General features: G+C 43.1%; 1 protein-coding gene across 2 annotated transcripts; it reads right to left on the reverse strand.

The window, feature by feature from the left end:
- Positions 1-8,263: 8,263 nt before the first annotated feature.
- LOC135897181 (uncharacterized) lies at positions 8,264-17,042 on the reverse strand. Of its 2 annotated transcripts, none has more exons than XM_065425763.2 (5): positions 16,914-17,042; positions 16,269-16,354; positions 15,064-15,234; positions 10,801-10,902; positions 8,264-8,406 (listed from the first exon to the last, which is right to left on the reverse strand). In XM_065425763.2, exons 2-5 carry the CDS (start codon positions 16,342-16,344, stop codon positions 8,366-8,368), a joined length of 390 nt encoding a protein of 129 aa, XP_065281835.2. In that variant the 5' UTR covers positions 16,345-16,354; positions 16,914-17,042; the 3' UTR covers positions 8,264-8,365. The 2 variants fall into 2 exon arrangements, with proteins under 2 accessions (XP_065281835.2, XP_070377359.1); XM_070521258.1 differs by having other exon boundaries at positions 16,955-17,006.
- Between the last annotated feature and the right edge of the window lie 1,099 nt (positions 17,043-18,141).

Here is an 18,141-nt window from a genome sequence, read left to right on the forward strand (position 1 = left end):
ACAGCCACACATGTAGTTTTCATATTGAGTTACCTCTCCGCGTAAATATGAACCCTCTCATGCATACGGGCCTCATATGAGGACACATATTTATCCTGCTATAAAAGCCGTCCAGTTGTTTGCAGCGAGTCAATAAATTACAGCCTCTTTCTTACTACGAAGGCGATATTAAGCATATATATATATATATATATATATATATATATATATATATATATATATATATATATATATATATATATATATATATATATATATATATATATATATATAAACCAACTTTGTTTAACCGCTGGTGCAAGACATCAGAGGGCTTACGACCACAGCAGAAAAAGAAACACTCCTCTCTGGAGCTATCACATTCGAATGAAACGAGAAGAATGAACGCAGATGTTGTCGTTGCTCATAAAGCAGCTGTTCTGCATTTAAAATGGAAAACAACGTGTCTAGATTTTTTCCTTTTAGACAAAGAGCTGCAATACTTAGGGCGCTAGGCTTTATAGCGCCAGAGAAGGTGTAACGACAGTTCTGCTAGGAAACTGTTACAAAACATTCTAAAGATCGAGTCTAGTTGTAATTCGGCACCACTTGCACCTACGAATTCCAAAGACGAAGCTTTTGGCGCACTTTATTAGGCAGTCGAATCGTTTAGGAAGGAATATTTCGCAAGTATTCAGCTTCCGCGTTCCATCGACTAAATTAGGGAACCGTTCTTTTATGCAACTAAAACACCATTCTTATAAATTGTTTTCTGAGCAATCCTTATAAGCTAAACCTAATCTTTCGGAATATCTTTGTCCCGCTTCGATATATTGTACTTTTAAAGCCATTCCCCTTTCGTGGAGTGAGAGCTTCACAAATAAAAATTTGTGCAGATCCTTTCTCTCTAGCTTCGTAAAAATGATTTTTATTCTAGTATTTGAACAAACATTTCCGCCTAAATTCCCACCTACAATGCGGCAATGTATAAAAATTTCTCGAGATAGTCAAACCCTCGCACGTTTATTCACAGTGGCTTGCGAAGAACTGGAAAAAACATTTATTTCCCAATAAATGAAAACTTCAGCATTGCCATTTGTTGGGCGTGTTGGTAAACTGAAAGCATATTTAGCGCTAGCAAGCAAGGACGAAACGGAGACGACACCAAAATGCGCTAACTTCAGAGATTATTGAGGCTCAGGCTATCTGGCGCAATAGTAACACGTGTGTTAGTGCCCCTTCAGTGGACTTGTTAGATAAAGAGACGGCTTTTTTGGATGAGTACGATTTGGATAAGGCGGCGCCACTGTGCATAGGTTATATAGATGTATAGTAAAGTATTCTTCACACAAAAGCAACGAGCATTTTGACGGAGTACTAAAGTACTTTACACTAAGTACTAGTACTGAGTTCTAGAGTACTTTACACAAAAGCTAAGAAGATATGTTAACGGGCCTTTTAAAATATTGTATGCACAAAAGTAAGAAGGAAGTCTTTTTACGGTGCATTTAAAATATTCTTTATACAAAAGTGAGAAGAAAGTTTTTTAACGGTGTACTTAATGAATGCTTTAGCAAAAAGTAAGAAGGACGTCTTTTAACGGTATATTTAAAACATTCTTTACACAAAAGTAAGAAGAAAGCCTGTTAACGGTGTATTGAAAATATTCTTTATACAAAAGTAAGAAAGAAGTACTTTGAAAGTGTATAAATAAATGTTAGTAGAATCTAAATGTAAATAGACTCTCAGTAATGTAAATAGAAAGTAGGTAGGAGTTCTAAAGAGCGTTAATGGGCATTCTTGTAAGGGATGATAAACGCACAATGTATTTGCGCTCCACCTACATGAGGATCTGCAACTAGTATTTTTCCAGTAATATCTTCGCTCCTTTTACTCCGAAACGCACAGTCAAATTGGTGAAGGTAACGTCAACGGGAAATTCTAAATCACCTCCACCTGTGCACGTCACTCTCCCACATTTCAGTGCTTGTGTGCATGTGTGTTCTTGAGAGTTTTTGAAAGGAAGAAAAAAAAAACTGGCTGTGGCTTAGCTAAGGTTAAGCCCAGGATGCGAAGCATACTAGCCTTTATTTTAACGCGACAGCGTTAAGGAGCTCGTGTCGCAGAAAAGCCGGTGTCGTCGGCGTCGGCTCAGGCGTGCGGCGCTTGCTCAGGCGCACATTTCGTTGTCGCGCCGAACGCTGCGTTGCTCGACGCTCACCGCGTCCGATGCGGGGCGCGTAGTCGCTGCACCGTAGCAAAGCCACCTAGAAACAGTCTCCGTAGCACGCCGCAACCTTCGCTTCTCATTCAATCGAGCAGCTCTGTCTCCAGGAGGCATCTCACCTCGTGAGTGTCTAGCAGAGGCAAGCGCAGCTGCTTATATACCGCCGTGACGCCGCGAGCGACGGCGCGAGTTGGAGCCCCGTTTCTCCTCTGTCGTGACGTCATGGTGTCACGTGGTCAGCCTTAAAGGCGACGCCGCGAGCGACGGCGTGAGTTGGAGCCCCGTTTCTCCTCTGTCGTGACGTCACGGTGTCACGTGGTATTGGAGGCGACACCGCCGCGCCTGAGGAGCTGGGTTGAGCTCTAGCAGAGTCCTTCCATGTTTTTTCTGGTCACGAAACTGCCGCCTCAGTTTCATATAGCGCCAGCGCCCGCCGCTAGAGGCGCAACCGTGCATGAGAGGGCATGCGAACGCCGCTACCGCTGTGGTTGTGTGTGGGGCAGCCTCGGTATTCTAGCTTTCTCAACTTCCTTAACGATCGCTTTAGTTTCACGTAACTATTTTCAACATTGAATATAATTAAATTACTGCCTGAGCGTGTCTTCTGCGATGATAGGAGCGCACGGGACGAAAAAAAAAGCCGGTCATAACATGGAGCTTGCGGCGGTCTCAGACCAAAAAGCAGAAAGATCTGGAATTTTAAGAGCCAGAACCGCGATACGATTATGAGGCACGCCGTAGTGGGGGACTCGGGATTAGTTTTGACCACCTGGGATCCTTTAAAATGCACCTAAATTTAAATAAACGGGTGTTTTGCATTTCGCCCCCGTCGAAGTGCGTCCGCTGTACACGGCCGGGCGGTCCCGGTCCGGATTTCTTCGTCATCGCCGTTCGCCTCAACGCTTCGGTGGGCTCCGCTTTTAATATTTGCCTTAAATTAAGCACCGCGCATTCGCAACAAAACGCCAGTGGTCCCACTTATCACCAGAGGAGTAAGCGCCAATTCTCCGTTGCGCATAGCACCAGATTGTTCGCCAAGCACAGCTGTTCAGTTTCTGTTAAACTGTGGCATAGAAGGACTCTGTGGGCAGTATCTTATAACCAGATCAGAAGAATGAAATTGCTTTTGCAAAGGGCTGCTACCGTAGAATACTTAATGACAAAGAAAAGGGAACTGAGCTGCTCCATGCGCTTAAGATTTCTTGCAAAGCGATGTCATTTCTGAATAAGATTTAGGTAGAATTAATGCAAGACGAACTTCGCTACTAAATGTCTTCCTAGACAATCACATGTAAGAAGACAGGACAGACAGACAGACCTGTCCTGTCTTCTTACATGTGATTGTCTAGAAAGCGCAACCAATGTTTCCTATTACAATGAACCAACTTGCCCAACAACGCATACTGCTAAATGCCTTCGGTGCGGCTTTTAACAACGGATTAAGGCGAACCTGAAGTGTTAAGACTTGCACAGTTTAAACTAGCTGTAATTAGGCAATTGCCTTAGCAAGCAGTCGTTTAGAAGCGTCAGTAAGCCCAGAACTTATTCACACTGCTCGTGGTTTTGACGCAGAAACGACGAGACTAGGTATTTTGGTTCTTAATTCGCAACTATTTACAATATTGTTACGGTGAATATTGTTACGGTTACGGTGGTACGGCTTTCTTCCTGCAACAATATGTTAAAATGTTGCAATCACCGGTCCTGATATTCTTATCATGGTCGAAAAATGAAAAAAGAAACTTTATAATTCGATTAAGAAAATAAATAAAACGTGTCGGTGCAAAAACAAAATACAAGCACGATCATTTATTTATCATGTAAAATAAGCGGAGCGAAATACAGATAGCACGGAGGCGTGCGGTCACAAATGGTCCACCATTCACAATGCAAGAAGTTTGTTAAAAGCATGACACTGATATAATACGCATAAAGAAATAAGATCAAACGTGAGAGGTATGCATTGGGAGGCAGGAAACAAACACCAGCAAACGAATGGCAATAAGTACAGAATGCATAGTCGATTGTTTCTACAAACAAAAAAGTGTAAAGCATAAGCATTTCATAACACACGGCTAAAGAACTCTCAAACGAACACAAGTAGCCACATCACAAATACAGCAATTTGTTTTAAATGGCTTGTTAGAGATACCACCTTTCTACTTCTTCAGCTGTTACTTAAACATGCAGACAAAACTTGCTCAGCAAATCACAATACAAATGTAGCTAACAGTGTGCTAATAACCTTCGTACTCATAGCAGCTTATAGACTTAAAAGTACGTGCAATTGAAGAATTGTAGCCCATCATTAGCCAAGACTAAAGGACAATGAAAATAAAACAATGCATATTATTCTGTTTTAACACTTGCATTTAAATGAATTCTAATGCTATACCTTTCATAGATGGTCGGGGTAAGGGCGCTATTGCTGTGAACTACTCTATCCTGGTATAACACAAATTGAGGTTGCAACAAAGCATAAATCAAATGTGTTCAGCGTCGGCTTCTCACGCTCCAGGGACACGTCGTCGCCGTTGATGTTGAAATTGTACGCAGTGACGAAGTCCGAGGCGTCAAAGTGTTTCGCGCACACACGTGTATACTTCGATTCGAAATTAAAACCGCCACTTTCCTGCCGCGGTATGGCCCGCTTCCATTTCTCGCGCTGCTCCTTGTTATTAGGTAAACAGAACAACGACACCTTTTCGGTCGTGCCCTTGTAGCCGGAACGGCACCCAGGCACGCAACACGTGTTCGGAATCGTTGTCCCACCCCACCACTTCAACCAAACAGCCCAACACTCGAAAAATAGCACAGCACATGCACAGAACGCACCCGAAAAGTCAGCTCACCTCGCACTGCGCACACATTTCGGTACGCGAACGATGCCCTCTATGGCACAGTGGCGCCGCGTCGCGACACCTTTAGGCAGCATATGAACCTCTCCCATAGCGTGACGGCGGAGTTTCGTGACCAGAAAAACATGGAAGGACTCTGGCTCTAGTAATATGCTTCGCATAAAACATGCCATATCGTACAACCTTTTGCTCTAAATAACGCAGTCTTTCTTTTTCATGTAATAATTTAAGATACACAACAAAATTTAGCCCTTCCTTTATTATACAAGGAATGCGCAATTTTTCTTTCAAGAAGTGCCCAGGTTCTACTGAGATGGCAGAGCGGCTGCCCCGGAAAGGCGGTGGTCCCGGGCTTGAGTGCTTGACCAGCACAAAATTTTTTTCAACTGTGAGGCTTTTCTTTCGAGGAACCCATATAGGATTCCTTTGTAGCACTTAGCTGCGTTTGGGTGGACATCTCATTTTCCCTTTATTGATTACTTCTCTCCACCTTGCTGGATTCCGCAGAACTACTACGTCAAACTTTTACCTTTGCTTCGACTTGTTGATAAATTCGACTTCACCCTGCCGTCTGATAGTCGCCTGGTAGCTGAGATGGCAGAGCGGCTGCCCCGCAAAGGCGGTGGTCCCGGGTTCGAGTCCTGGACGAGGTTTCTCTTTCGATGAAGCCGCATGGGTGTCCTTTGTAGCACTTAGCTATATTTGGGTTGGTTTTCTCTTTATAAAAGTTTAAATTCTTATTGTGGGGCAAAAGGTGCATGCGTCAGACAGGGAAAAGACATCTAAAAAATAGGCTTCGGCAGCGTGGTTATGAGATTCATAGGACAATGGAACGGCCCAAGGCAATTCATTGCTGGCATTGTGGTGTGTAAACCTGCTTTTTAAGATTGCGCGACGATGACCAAGAACGCCATCCAGGCTACAAAAGGAATACTTGAGGCTGCAGAGCTTCTTCGCCTGGTGATGAACTACATCAGTACTGCCTCAGTTGGGTTCACAAAAGAAGTGTTAGTCGATCCATCGCCAGATCCGTGGCCATACTAGCTTCTCTCTGCCATTCATGTTGGGCACGGCAAGGCTTTTTTTTTAAATATGAGAATCTTACCGACACACGCAATCTATATTTTCATGTCACTAACCGGGCCTACGGCTTTTTATGTCTGTGTAACTCCCCCCTGCCCAGCAATGAAATTCACTTTCAAGTTCGCACTTGCGTAGGTTTCGTCATCTATCGTGTCCACTGTTTTGTGCTCCGAAGTTGGCCACATACAATACGTATTCTAACTCGCCTAAAGCAATACCCTATCCCGAGGCAAAATACGTATGTGAAATGAAACGCATGATACTCTCACGATAAATGAAGACATCAGCGAACAGCATTGTCATAAGGGTTGTTCTTGCTAGTTTGCTCTTACTGAAATATCCAGTCCTTGAAGGCCCCAGCAATGGTGCCTGAAAAAGTGCCATAATCTTGGAGTTGGGCCAACATAACCGGTCTTAGGGTAACCCAAGCTGAACGATGGGTTTTCAGTCTACACCGTCAAAATTTTCACCAGATATCCGTTGTTGAGTTCATTGTGTACTCGTGTAACTTGAGTATCCATGCCTACACAAAGTTGTTATAGGAGAATTTTGGCGAAGCTATTTACTTACCACAAAAGGCATTTCAGGGAACACATTGAATTTTTTTATATTGCTTATAGCAGATAGCACAATTGAAGGTTGTGACCTGGTCTACACGCAGAGGCGGACAATAATTGCTCAAGAAATGGAAATGTGTAGTCGATTAATTACCAAAGATTCACTAAATAAGTTGTAACAAATTCCATTATGGCACATATTGCAATGTACCAATTACATATATACAAGGCATATGCTTTTGAAAATAACTGCGTGGACGACAGGATTTAGGAGATATGTGTCGTCAAACTTGCGGTAAAAATGCACCTGTCGTTCCACTTACTTTCTTAGCAAAATGGTGCTTTATATATTGGAGTGCAAAAGTAAATGGAGCGCGAAAGCATTTCTCCGCAAAGTACGAGAATTAATGTCTCGAACTTGACCTCATTCTGGAAATTATTTCCAAGTGGATCCACCTTATGAATGCCCAGGCTAGAATTTTTAAATTAAAATAAGTGACATAAGGCAATTAGTTAAAAACAATGCATTATGCTAAATATTCAAATATGCATTTGAACTTCTTCTGCAATTAATGTACGCCTAGTCAAGTAGACTATTTCATGGGCTAGAACGCCACAGGCAATTTTAAGTATTTTTGAAAGTGTTCGCTGAAACATCCGGTACATACATTCAAGTAAAACGCAGGGAAGCAGCAACAAACGTCGCGGAACGAGAGACCCCACCTGAACCTTTTTTTCCCTTCCGCTGTACCTTAATGACTTTTTTACTTGCGCAGAATAACTACATCAAAATATTTGGTGGATTTTCTAGATGATTTTGTTGATACGTATTGGCCGCTTTATATTTATATATGCGCAAACTGTTATTGTTATTCGGGTCAGCCAAAGGTTAAACAGCGCAATCTGCTACGCCAATGAGGGTTTCGCGCTGTCTCTCGTCTCAAAGAGAAATCCAGGGAAAGCAGGGGAAAGGCGAGAGATTTAAATTGAAGACGATGAGCAAAACGAAAACAAGCTACAGGCGGCAGCCAACATTTCGGCGAGTGGACTTGTCGTAGCGTTGCCTCCTGCTTTTACCTTGTCCTCGCTTTTCTGAAAGGGAAATGATTTAAACAAATTGTGTGCCCAAGATATTTCATGTTATATCTGTTGCAGATTAATTTTTTTATAGTTCTTGTAGAGCAACAATAAAAGAAGCACTTTTGTTTGCGGTTCAGTAAGAAGGCCTCTTGGTGCATTTTGAAATTAATGTGTTGGTATATTCGTACTAGGGCATAAATCTGCAGTACAATCGGCAATATGGAGGTATAGGAATGCTAATCCATAGGGTATTGCAACGCTGAAAAGATAACATAGATGTTCAACGGGCTATTGCTTTGATTTATCAAATTGATACACAAGTGTAAATAACGGCTCGAAACATTCCCACAGGAATATATAATATCGTTTGATACAACCCTTTGAGAACAAAAAGAATGTTTCAGGTTTTACTTTTGCTATTGTCGAGCTACTCCTAAATAAATAAAAATATTTCACCGAGTTACAGAAAACACGACAAAGCCAAAAGCCAGAGGTTTATTTAGCATTTTATCAGCCTTTGTGCATCCATTCAAACCTAATGGAATGTTGTCATGTTGATTCAACCGCATAGACGCGTCGTTCTACTTGGATAAGCCCAGCACTGCATAGAATCCAGCAAAGTCTGCAAATTTAAAGGGGAAGAAAGCACATTAATGACGAAATAAATATACAAAGGCAAAATGCGTGCACATGACTTTCCGCTTGTTAAGTGCACTAAATACCATTACAGTTTTGTCGCGTATAATTTGTATGTGCGATTCTAGGCGACATGATGATGTAATCGCTATTATAGTGTACCTCAGGGGTCACCAACTATGGCCGCAAATTACATTCTTGGGACCGCGCTGTGCAGGTGCTTGCCACACACCGCCCAGTGCTTTACTGAATAATTATGCAGTTTTATCATGTGCACTGCAGTTTTCCAGTTGTAATAAAGTTACAAAGATAAGAGCCAATGCAGCCAAAGTAAGGTAGATGGAACACATAACTCATAAAGCTGCCAGTTTTTGTATCCTTATCATAAATTAAGTGCTCATGCTTCGCAAGGCTTCCAAGTTAAGGAGCGTGAGTATAATTAGAGATTATATTTTTGAACACTGCGCATGTCCTAACGCAGATATCACCAACGTTTAGGGAAGACGCGGGAAGTGGGGAAACGTTCGTAAGGTTGCCGTGATCATGCACCTTACAGCTACACGATTTAAAAAGCCAACAAAAAGGTATTCAAAAACCGAATCAACCTGGCCGCTGAGGCTTTTATAGAGAGCCAGCCTGCCATTCCACGAAGCTTGAGCACATGTAAAGTTCAAGGAATGTTTTTTCCGGTATCCCTAATAAAACAAAAGACACTTACCATATGCAGTGAATAAGCAAAATATCATACAACGTACTCAGACATAATGGAAGGTCTGACAAAATTTTACTCAGTAGTCTTCTGTGAATGATGCCTAAGTCTAAAGCTTCACACGACGAGAACCGTTCTTGTGCATTTTGCATACATTGGTAAAATACGCAACATTCCCTAAGACGTGCTGCATGAAATGGAAATAGTAGTCTGTATTACCTCAACAGGAAAATCGAGGCAACACACACTCGAGACCTGCTTGTAGCTCGTGACACAGAATCTCTGAGAATAAGAAATATGGCAATCCGCTGTTTTCTACGTAGATTCAGCTAGAAGTTTCACTCAATTCTATGTAGTTTAAAGCTAGTAGTTTCAAGCTAAAAGTCAGAACTAACAGCGCAGCGCTGTCATTTCTGAACGGGAAAGCATTTCGGCAGACGGGATGCGTCAACCGCCAATATATATATATATATATATATATATTAGTCATATAATGAGAAGCCAACAAACACTGACACCAAGTACAACATAGGGGAAATTGCATGTGCTTAATAAATGAAATAAAGTAATGATAAATTAATGGAAATTAAAGTGGATGAAAAAACAACTTGCCGCAGGTGGGAACCGAACCCACAACCTTCGCATGTCGCGTGCGATGCTCTACCAATTGAGCTACCGCGGCGGCGTTTCCCCATCCACTTTCTTGGGTATTTATGTGTACTAGTAGAACCCTGGGAGTGTTAGCCAGCGCCCCCACTCATAGACCTTGGCGGCGGACGTGGAACGTCTTTTTTGCCGCAGGCATCACGAGAACGTGATCTTTTCGGGTGAAGGCAACTGGTCAATAAACCCACATATGCTACCTGAAGGCATCAATGTTGCCGGATTCGAGACCCTCGTTATGTAATAAACGAGAAGAATGGGGGTTAACCGAGGTGCCCGATATTTATTAGTCATATAATGAGAAGCCAACAAACACTGACACCAAGTACAACATAGGGGAAATTGCATGTGCTTAATAAATGAAATAAAGTAATGATAAATTAATGGAAATTAAAGTGGATGAAAAAACAACTTGCCGCAGGTGGGAACCGAACCCACAACCTTCGCATGTCGCGTGCGATGCTCTACCAATTGAGCTACCGCGGCGGCGTTTCCCCATCCACTTTCTTGGGTATTTATGTGTACTAGTAGAACCCTGGGAGTGTTAGCTCCCAGGGTTCAAGAAAGTGGATGGGGAAACCCAAGAAAGTGGATGGGGAAACGCCGCCGCGGTAGCTCAATTGGTAGAGCATCGCACGCGACATGCGAAGGTTGTGGGTTCGGTTCCCACCTGCGGCAAGTTGTTTTTTCATCCACTTTAATTTCCATTAATTTATCATTACTTTATTTCATTTGTTAAGCACATGCAATTTCCCCTATGTTGTACTTGGTGTCAGTGTTTGTTGGCTTCTCATTATATGACTAATAAATATCGGGCACCTCGGTTAACCCCCATTCTTCTCGTTTATATATATATATATATATATATATATATACATACATATATATATTGTCGCCCCGAGATCGCCTTCATATAAGTTGTACAGCTCACACACCAAGTATTCGCACCAAGCTGTTCCGTGATCGCAAGAGGTCCCTCATATCTTGCACAATCCAGCGTGTGCTCACCGCAGTGGCAGAGGTCTTCTGCGTCTGTATGCGCACAGTTAGGGCGATGTGGCAACGGGCATTCATCTTCCCATGCGTAGCTGCAGTGGTGGAGCATTGGCACTGAAATTAAAAACAAAAACGAAATCACATAGGCGCTTGAGTATCCAAACAACTCTTTGAAAAAAGACAGACATGCTTTATTACTTAACGCGTCATTAGGAACGTTAGGTTCCTCAAGTTAACAAGGATGGCATCAGTTAATAAAAATAACTGTTATGCAAGGCAATATCTCACATCTTCTGTGTAGAAATTTCTGAAATACGTGGTGTGATATCTGGTACTGAAGCGTATGTATCTCTCCTATTTTGCATCCTGAAGCATCGTACAAATATGATTACCGTATTAAGACATGGAAGACAAAGTTGCGCGTAATAAACAAATTTTTGGACGTCACGCTTGCTGAGCCTGCGCACCGTCATTTCGGTATACGAAGGAAACAAAGCGCTGACTGCGGCGTTTAAGTTCCGCCGGTCAAGCTTCCGTGCTGCATTGACTCGTTAGGAGAAACGAGGACAAATGTAATGAGGCTGTGCGGCCAACGTGGACGTTAGATTTTTGGAGTTTTATTCTCCAAGCCGCATTCTTGAAATCACAGCTTCAGTACCTTTATCGCATAGACGTTATCCATTCACCTACCACGGTCAAGGCTCTGTGCCTTACACGAACGCATTTAGGCTTCATTTCGCCATTGTGTATACATACTTGCGCTCATTTCCATAAATCTAAGACTCCAGGGAATTTACTTACATCTACTTGCATCAGGGGTTTAAGAGTAGGCTAACTGGAGATATATTTCCATGCCAAACAAGCGCATCGTTTACCATGAAATGAGGCGATGTCACACAAGTCTAGACGAATATCAGGGCTCTATGACAATTCATAAAGATTTGGTTATCTAAAACTTGCAGGACGCCTAAGCTTCGCATTTACGAGTGGAACGCGATACTATTCAAAGACTGCTTCTAACGCTTCCCGGCAACTGAAGTTTAAGTGAACATAATGTTTTCTTTGAGACGCTGGTGGTGAACGCTATGCACCTAGGCGAGCTTTGTGATTCTTTCTTCTACTACTAGGAACCGAGCGAGGGGCGCCACTCCTGCTAAAACAGGCCCCGAACGGCAGCTCGAAAAGTGGTTTGCGTTTGAGTTTCCGCGTCAAAGATTTATGTTCTTTCATATATTTAAATTACAAACCGACAGCATCATGCCTGTAATTTATGTACATAAAGTCGTATTAAACAAATTTTCTAACGCATTTTAATTTGAGCAGATTAATTAGTTTAGTAACGCCTCTGCGCCACCAGCAGGGCCTATCTGGTTCGAGATCCATGGTTCGCGATTATTTTTCTCTAACGGACAACACCCGACGCCGGCACCGTATGTTCCGCAACACGGGGCTCTCAACGCTATCGCGTTAAACATTGTGCACATTCCTCGCGCCCTTGTAACCTATGTTGTGCTTAGTATTTAGGAAGTGCCTGGCCATCCAGCATTGTTTGGAGTTCTTCAAACAAAACCAGGTGGGTCAACGTGTTCCTGTGAATTGAGTAGTTTCTTGTGTCGGTCACAAGCGTATGTGTGTTTGTGACGGCACCAGCACGACCAGAAGCTCGTTGTAAACGATCGTATGACGGCAATGGGATGATTTTTACGCCGGCCTTCTACGTAAACCGACGGCATCAATGTTATTGGGTCCTAGATAAGTGCTACCTAGATTGCCTACATTCCGTGCAGCCGTCGAAGCGTCGAAGGCAGGACACGAGGAACGCCTGAAGCTCACCAGACAAGGCGGGGCTCTACTGGCCTACATGGGAAAGGATATATCAACTTTGCCACAACTGCCATCCAACATCTCACCGTGGGATGGCATTGCTGTCGTCGACACTACACGAACGCGCCGAAACATGGGCGCCCAAAATGCGCACCGCCGGGCAGCATTCACTGCGCGTCATGTGCAGGGGTTGGCAGACGCACCGCCAAGCCATGAACAAGTGTACACTGACGCAGCTTTCGACCCACGCACCAGTGAGGGAGCAGTCGCCTACCACGTAGCGGGTTCTTGTGAGACACATTCTACCTTTAAAACTGCTGATGCCCACGACCCAACGGAACTTGAACTCCGCATAATAGTTTGGGCATTAGATCGAGTTTCAAGCACCACGCAAGCAAAACACATAGATATATACACCGACTCTAAGTATGCGCTGCATGTCTGCAAGTCGCGCCACACAGCATCCTCGGAAGTACTTCTAGTCAAGCAGGGCTTCAGTCGTGCCGAGGCCCACAGGGTCACTGCAACACTTCATTGGATCCCTGGTCACCAGGGCATCGACGGAAATCAGAGAGCCCACAAGGCGGCCCGCGCCCTTCTTTCCAACCACGTGGTCTCCCGAGATCCTTCAGAAACCCTCACAACCAGAACAAGCAGCACGACAAATGGAGCCCCCTATGAGCCAGACAGAGCTATGAAAGCAGCAGCCAACCGACGCAAGAGGGAACTCCGTGCGGGTGTGCCCTCAAACACAGACTCACTTCCCGAGGGTCTTCCCAGGTCGGGGCAGGTGCTGCTGCACAGGCTCCGTTCTGGCTTTGTCCTCACACCGGATGTGCTGAAGCGGTGGCGGCAGTACCGGCCACGCCGAGAAAGACACTCTCCATCTACCTCTCCCAACTCCCTTCCCTACTTAGGAACACGGCCCTCCCACAGTCTCTGCGCACCAAGAAGCACTCCAGGCGCTACACAGGTGGCCTGACTGCAACATGGCCACGCGGCCATTCGAGCCCATCTGTTTTGGGAGTGCCAGCGACACGCTCAGCAGCGGGACCACCACCTGAGAGCGGTGCGAGTGTCGTTCTACGAGGAGTGGATTAGACCGGCACCTGGCTCAATGGATTCCGACAGGGTCATTCTCGACTCGCTCTTGGCTTTCGCCAAGGACGGCCAGCTTCCAGGACGGCTCTAAATACGCCTCCCCCTTGCTCTTCCTATTCCCCATTACAGGCCGTCGAGCCATCCCTTAATAAGTATATTTGTCATCAACATCATTACTGGAATGCATATTCAGTGCGCCAAGTAATTAATAAAGCGTCCTTCATTTTCCTTTTCGTTATCAATTCTACATTTCAAAAATTACAAGTAAATTTTCCAGTTCTCTCCTCAGCTTTATTTTATGTTAGTTTATTGTGACTTCACATATGAATTTTCGCGAGAATATTTTGTTGAACGTAGCGCATCGTGGGCGCGCAAGCGTGGTTTTTGTTCTGATCTGCTTCCACTTAGCATTATTCACTTATTCTTACGGAACGTGTTTGGAAGTTGGCCAACATTCCCACATTGTCGAAGAGATGTTTCATACTTCCAACACGGTCGATGTCTGCCTCTAACAATATCCCATTGGAAGTTACCAACGCGACATATTGCGCATTGCGAGTTCAATGGGGGGAAGGTGCGCGACTTCTCGTTTGGGAATGTAACATGTGAGAAATATTTTTGTATTGCTTGTTTCCGGCATCTAAATTTTTGTGCCCAATATGTGACGACGATACCAAGAATAGCTTGCCATGCGGGCAGACAAATTGTAGCTCGGCTAACGCTTGCAGCTTCCGCGTTGGCGTGACTGCACGTTGGTGTCTATTGTGAATTTTTTCTGGTCCTTTTAAACAATATTGCATGCGCTGTTAAATGTAATTTCTTTTTCGATGCATGGAAATTCCAGTTGTCTTAAAGAATAACACGAGTGCACATATATATTTTCTTTTTCATAAGAAATGCACTGAGTAATAAAATATCACCTTTTCTAGTCAGACATTTTTGTGCTATGACTTCAGCTTTTAAATTATTCCTTGTCGTATACAGTCATTGATGAGTGAAATGAACGAGGTGTTGCTAGAATTTCCACTCCCTTCCACACACTTGCAGATTTGACAATGGTGCCAGCAGGCAACCATTGCTTGAAAAGCTAGCACTTCCCTACCATAACAAACGTAAGAAATTGGTACACAATACCGCCGGAAGCATAGAAACCTCCACTGAGAAAGCTTGAGTCAATAACTGGCTGTAATAGTTCCCCATTTGAGCGTCGTTTTGTACCCACAACTTCGCTCTCAATGAAGATTGAAGTGTTGATATTGTTTAAACACATCTGTTGGTGCGTCAAAATCTACTTATGTCAAACGTTATAAACAATAATAAGGTACATTTAAAAAACTACGATGTACTTACCACATTTGCACCCGCAACTGCCCCCGATTAAGAGGCAGCATATCTTGTACCCTACCGGACACTCAGATGATTGACAGGCGTGGTGGAATAAAGGGTGGAAAGGGTAGTCTGGAAGGTGCGTGGGCATGCCATGTTGAAGAGGATGGCCCACGAAAGGAGGAAAGGCTGGCACTGTAGAATATACGCATTGACCATGCGCAAAGAAGTCAGAATTAGTAAATGCCTATGGGGCATGAATTATTTTTACATTCTAGAAGAGGTGAATGTTGGGCTAGTTGGTTTTTCGTAATGGAACAAACTAACTTAGCCCTATAAAAACCAGAGATGCAAGAAAGGTGGACATAGACAAGCGCTTGGCTTTGCCCACCTTTTTTGAGTCTGTAGTTTTATTACGCTAAATTACTAGCTTACACATGTATTTTGTAAACAAACAAAAATACAGGAAGTGTTTTCGATCTTCTTGCGCTTGGAAAAGACAGTTCGAAAAAATATTTGTTCTTCATTATTTACGTTCATGTTATCTAAGAAATTTGCTCGTTTAAATACACTAAACACATTAAAAAATACGAAATATGAATTTCTTATTACCAAAGCCTAGAAGCAATTGACGGTCTAACCGGATGCGCGAAACTTGGTGTAAGCATCTGGTACTATATATATATATATATATATATATATATATATATATATATATATGGCAATATATGTATATTTAATGCCCTATATATATTCTATGGCTGAGATCTATACGGCCTCGTGGCGTTGACAGAACGATTAGCGTATTACGGACTTTACTCACGAAAATACATCCGTCAGCTTAAACCATACTCAAATTCCTGGCGACCCCTTATACATATGTCAAAAATTTTCAGGAGGATTGGGACTTTTCGTGTATAGCCAATGCGATGTTGAAGAATCACGTTGAACAGTGGCATGTTTTATACTATGTAAACAAATATTTGCTGAAGTCACGCTATCTTTATTTTTTAGGGCGCAGGCTTAGTTAAACAAAAGATAATCGTTTTCATACCCGTTACTCTTGTCGTTTGTGTTTTCGTTAAGATGTCTCACGAATTCTCTCTCTGAACTTGCACAATACAGTGCGGGGAAATATTTCTTAATTTTGTGTTGCCTCAAATATCTTTTCTCATAAATATATTGTAACCCCATTTCTATACATCACTAGAAATGTATTGCTTGCTTACCATGGTGTCGTTTCTGAAACGTGGCCGTACCGGCAAAATATCCAAGAAGCACGATGAAAATGTAACTCAAAGTCATTGCTGCGTACCTGCGCAAAGACCCAGAACATTGTTATCTTTTAATGAATACTGTGCGATCTAAACTAAAGATACCTGACAAAATATTAGGCTTCTGCGTAAACGAGTAAATTTCCGAAATAGCATGAGTATAAATAATGAAAAACTAATCATTTTTTAACTGTTTCTTTTGAGGGCGAGAAGTTCGAAATCGCATCCGGTATTCTCTTTCCTGCTTTACTAAGACGTTAGAGAATAGTGTGGCACATGTCGGTCGCTGCAAGATATCTGGCTTCATGCTTAGCATGAGTCTCAGTGCATATGTGCCTGTTAGAAAGAGCAGGTCCATAATAAAAGTTCAAGCCTTCTCATCATGCATGGTTCTGCTCTTCAGTGATTATAGCCTGTTCAGTACTAGATTGAACATTTCCGTGTTAAATATGCTTGAAACGTGGCCGCGGCTCTTTCCTGTTTGTGGAATGTCAACGCCATCCACTTTTCCGTCCCATATGTCTTAAACGCTTTCAATAAATGTCACGGCAACAAATTCACCACCATCGGCAGGCTATACAACTAAAATCTAATTCTTACCTCAGATATCGTCGGAGTAACTAAAATTCTGAAACACGTACTCGAGGCAGTCAAGCCAGGTGGTCTTTCTTTCAAATTCAGTTAAAATATGTCATAGGAGAAAGACACTCGTTTACATGTTCATTGTGCTTTCAGCCAAGAACAGAAGATCGCGCGTGTTTGTCCAGACGCACTTTGTGACCTTGCCAGAAATTCAGGTGTTCAGGGTATGTTTTCTTTGTTCTCGACATTTCTGGACATCCATCTTCCCTTTTCTTCAGGATCTATTGAGTACGATGCCTTTTTTTCTTCGTATACTGATGAGAGCGGAGTTTGACGAGCGGATGTCGTCGCAGAAAAGCTGGTAGCAATGGGTTAACGACACAAATATATTGTACTTCTTTTGTTCCACACAGACAATAGCGCGAGGGGCCCAAGCATGTCCTAAAGGCCAATTATTACGTAACCACACCGATTTTGGTAGGGGGATTCGGTGTTACCGTGCACATTGCCAGCTTTACTACCCTGCTACTAGATCTGCGTTTGCTTGCGACTTGCTTATTACTTTTGTCTTACCGACAGTGCTTTCCGTGACAGCGGCCTGCTTTTTCTGTTTTTTGTGTTTGCTTCGTTCGTGCCTATATTGTAGTTGATGTTACCTCACCTACGCATACCTAAGGCATTTTTCCACAAGCCAAGCACCACCATCAGGACCAGTGACCAATATAGCTTTTCTTTAATTTCATTTAAAACGATGCTCGACGCGCATTTGTGTCATTGCCACTGGTGCCAATGTCAGCACCGTCGTGCTATTCTGCTATTTTCGGCACTGTTCTGCTATTCTATGTGCGAAGGGTCTCGACGGCACGCCCACAGACGTACTTGGTGTTTGTATACAAAGCCGACGAAGCCAAGAAGATGCACCGTCATAATCCGCTGAATCGGCTGAATCTGCCCAGGGGCGCTATTCCTGCTACAACTGCTTGCACGAGTGCGCGGTAGATACACGGGCCTTAGTGGAACCGACAGCAGATGTCGAGCTAGACCTATGTATTTTTCTATTTTGCCGCTGAAAAATACGTACAGTTTTCCTTTATTCTCGGCATCTCCCACACAAGTCAATGGTGACGCCTGCAAAGCCGTTTGCATAACGTAATGTTTATTTTCATATTTTTCATTATTTGTAACTTATGTTCATAATTTTTGTTATATTAACGCCAAGACAATTTGTCTTGATTTATTTATGAGT

Source organism: Dermacentor albipictus, chromosome 7 (assembly GCF_038994185.2).
Source record: "Dermacentor albipictus isolate Rhodes 1998 colony chromosome 7, USDA_Dalb.pri_finalv2, whole genome shotgun sequence".
Taxonomy (NCBI): domain Eukaryota; kingdom Metazoa; phylum Arthropoda; class Arachnida; order Ixodida; family Ixodidae; genus Dermacentor; species Dermacentor albipictus.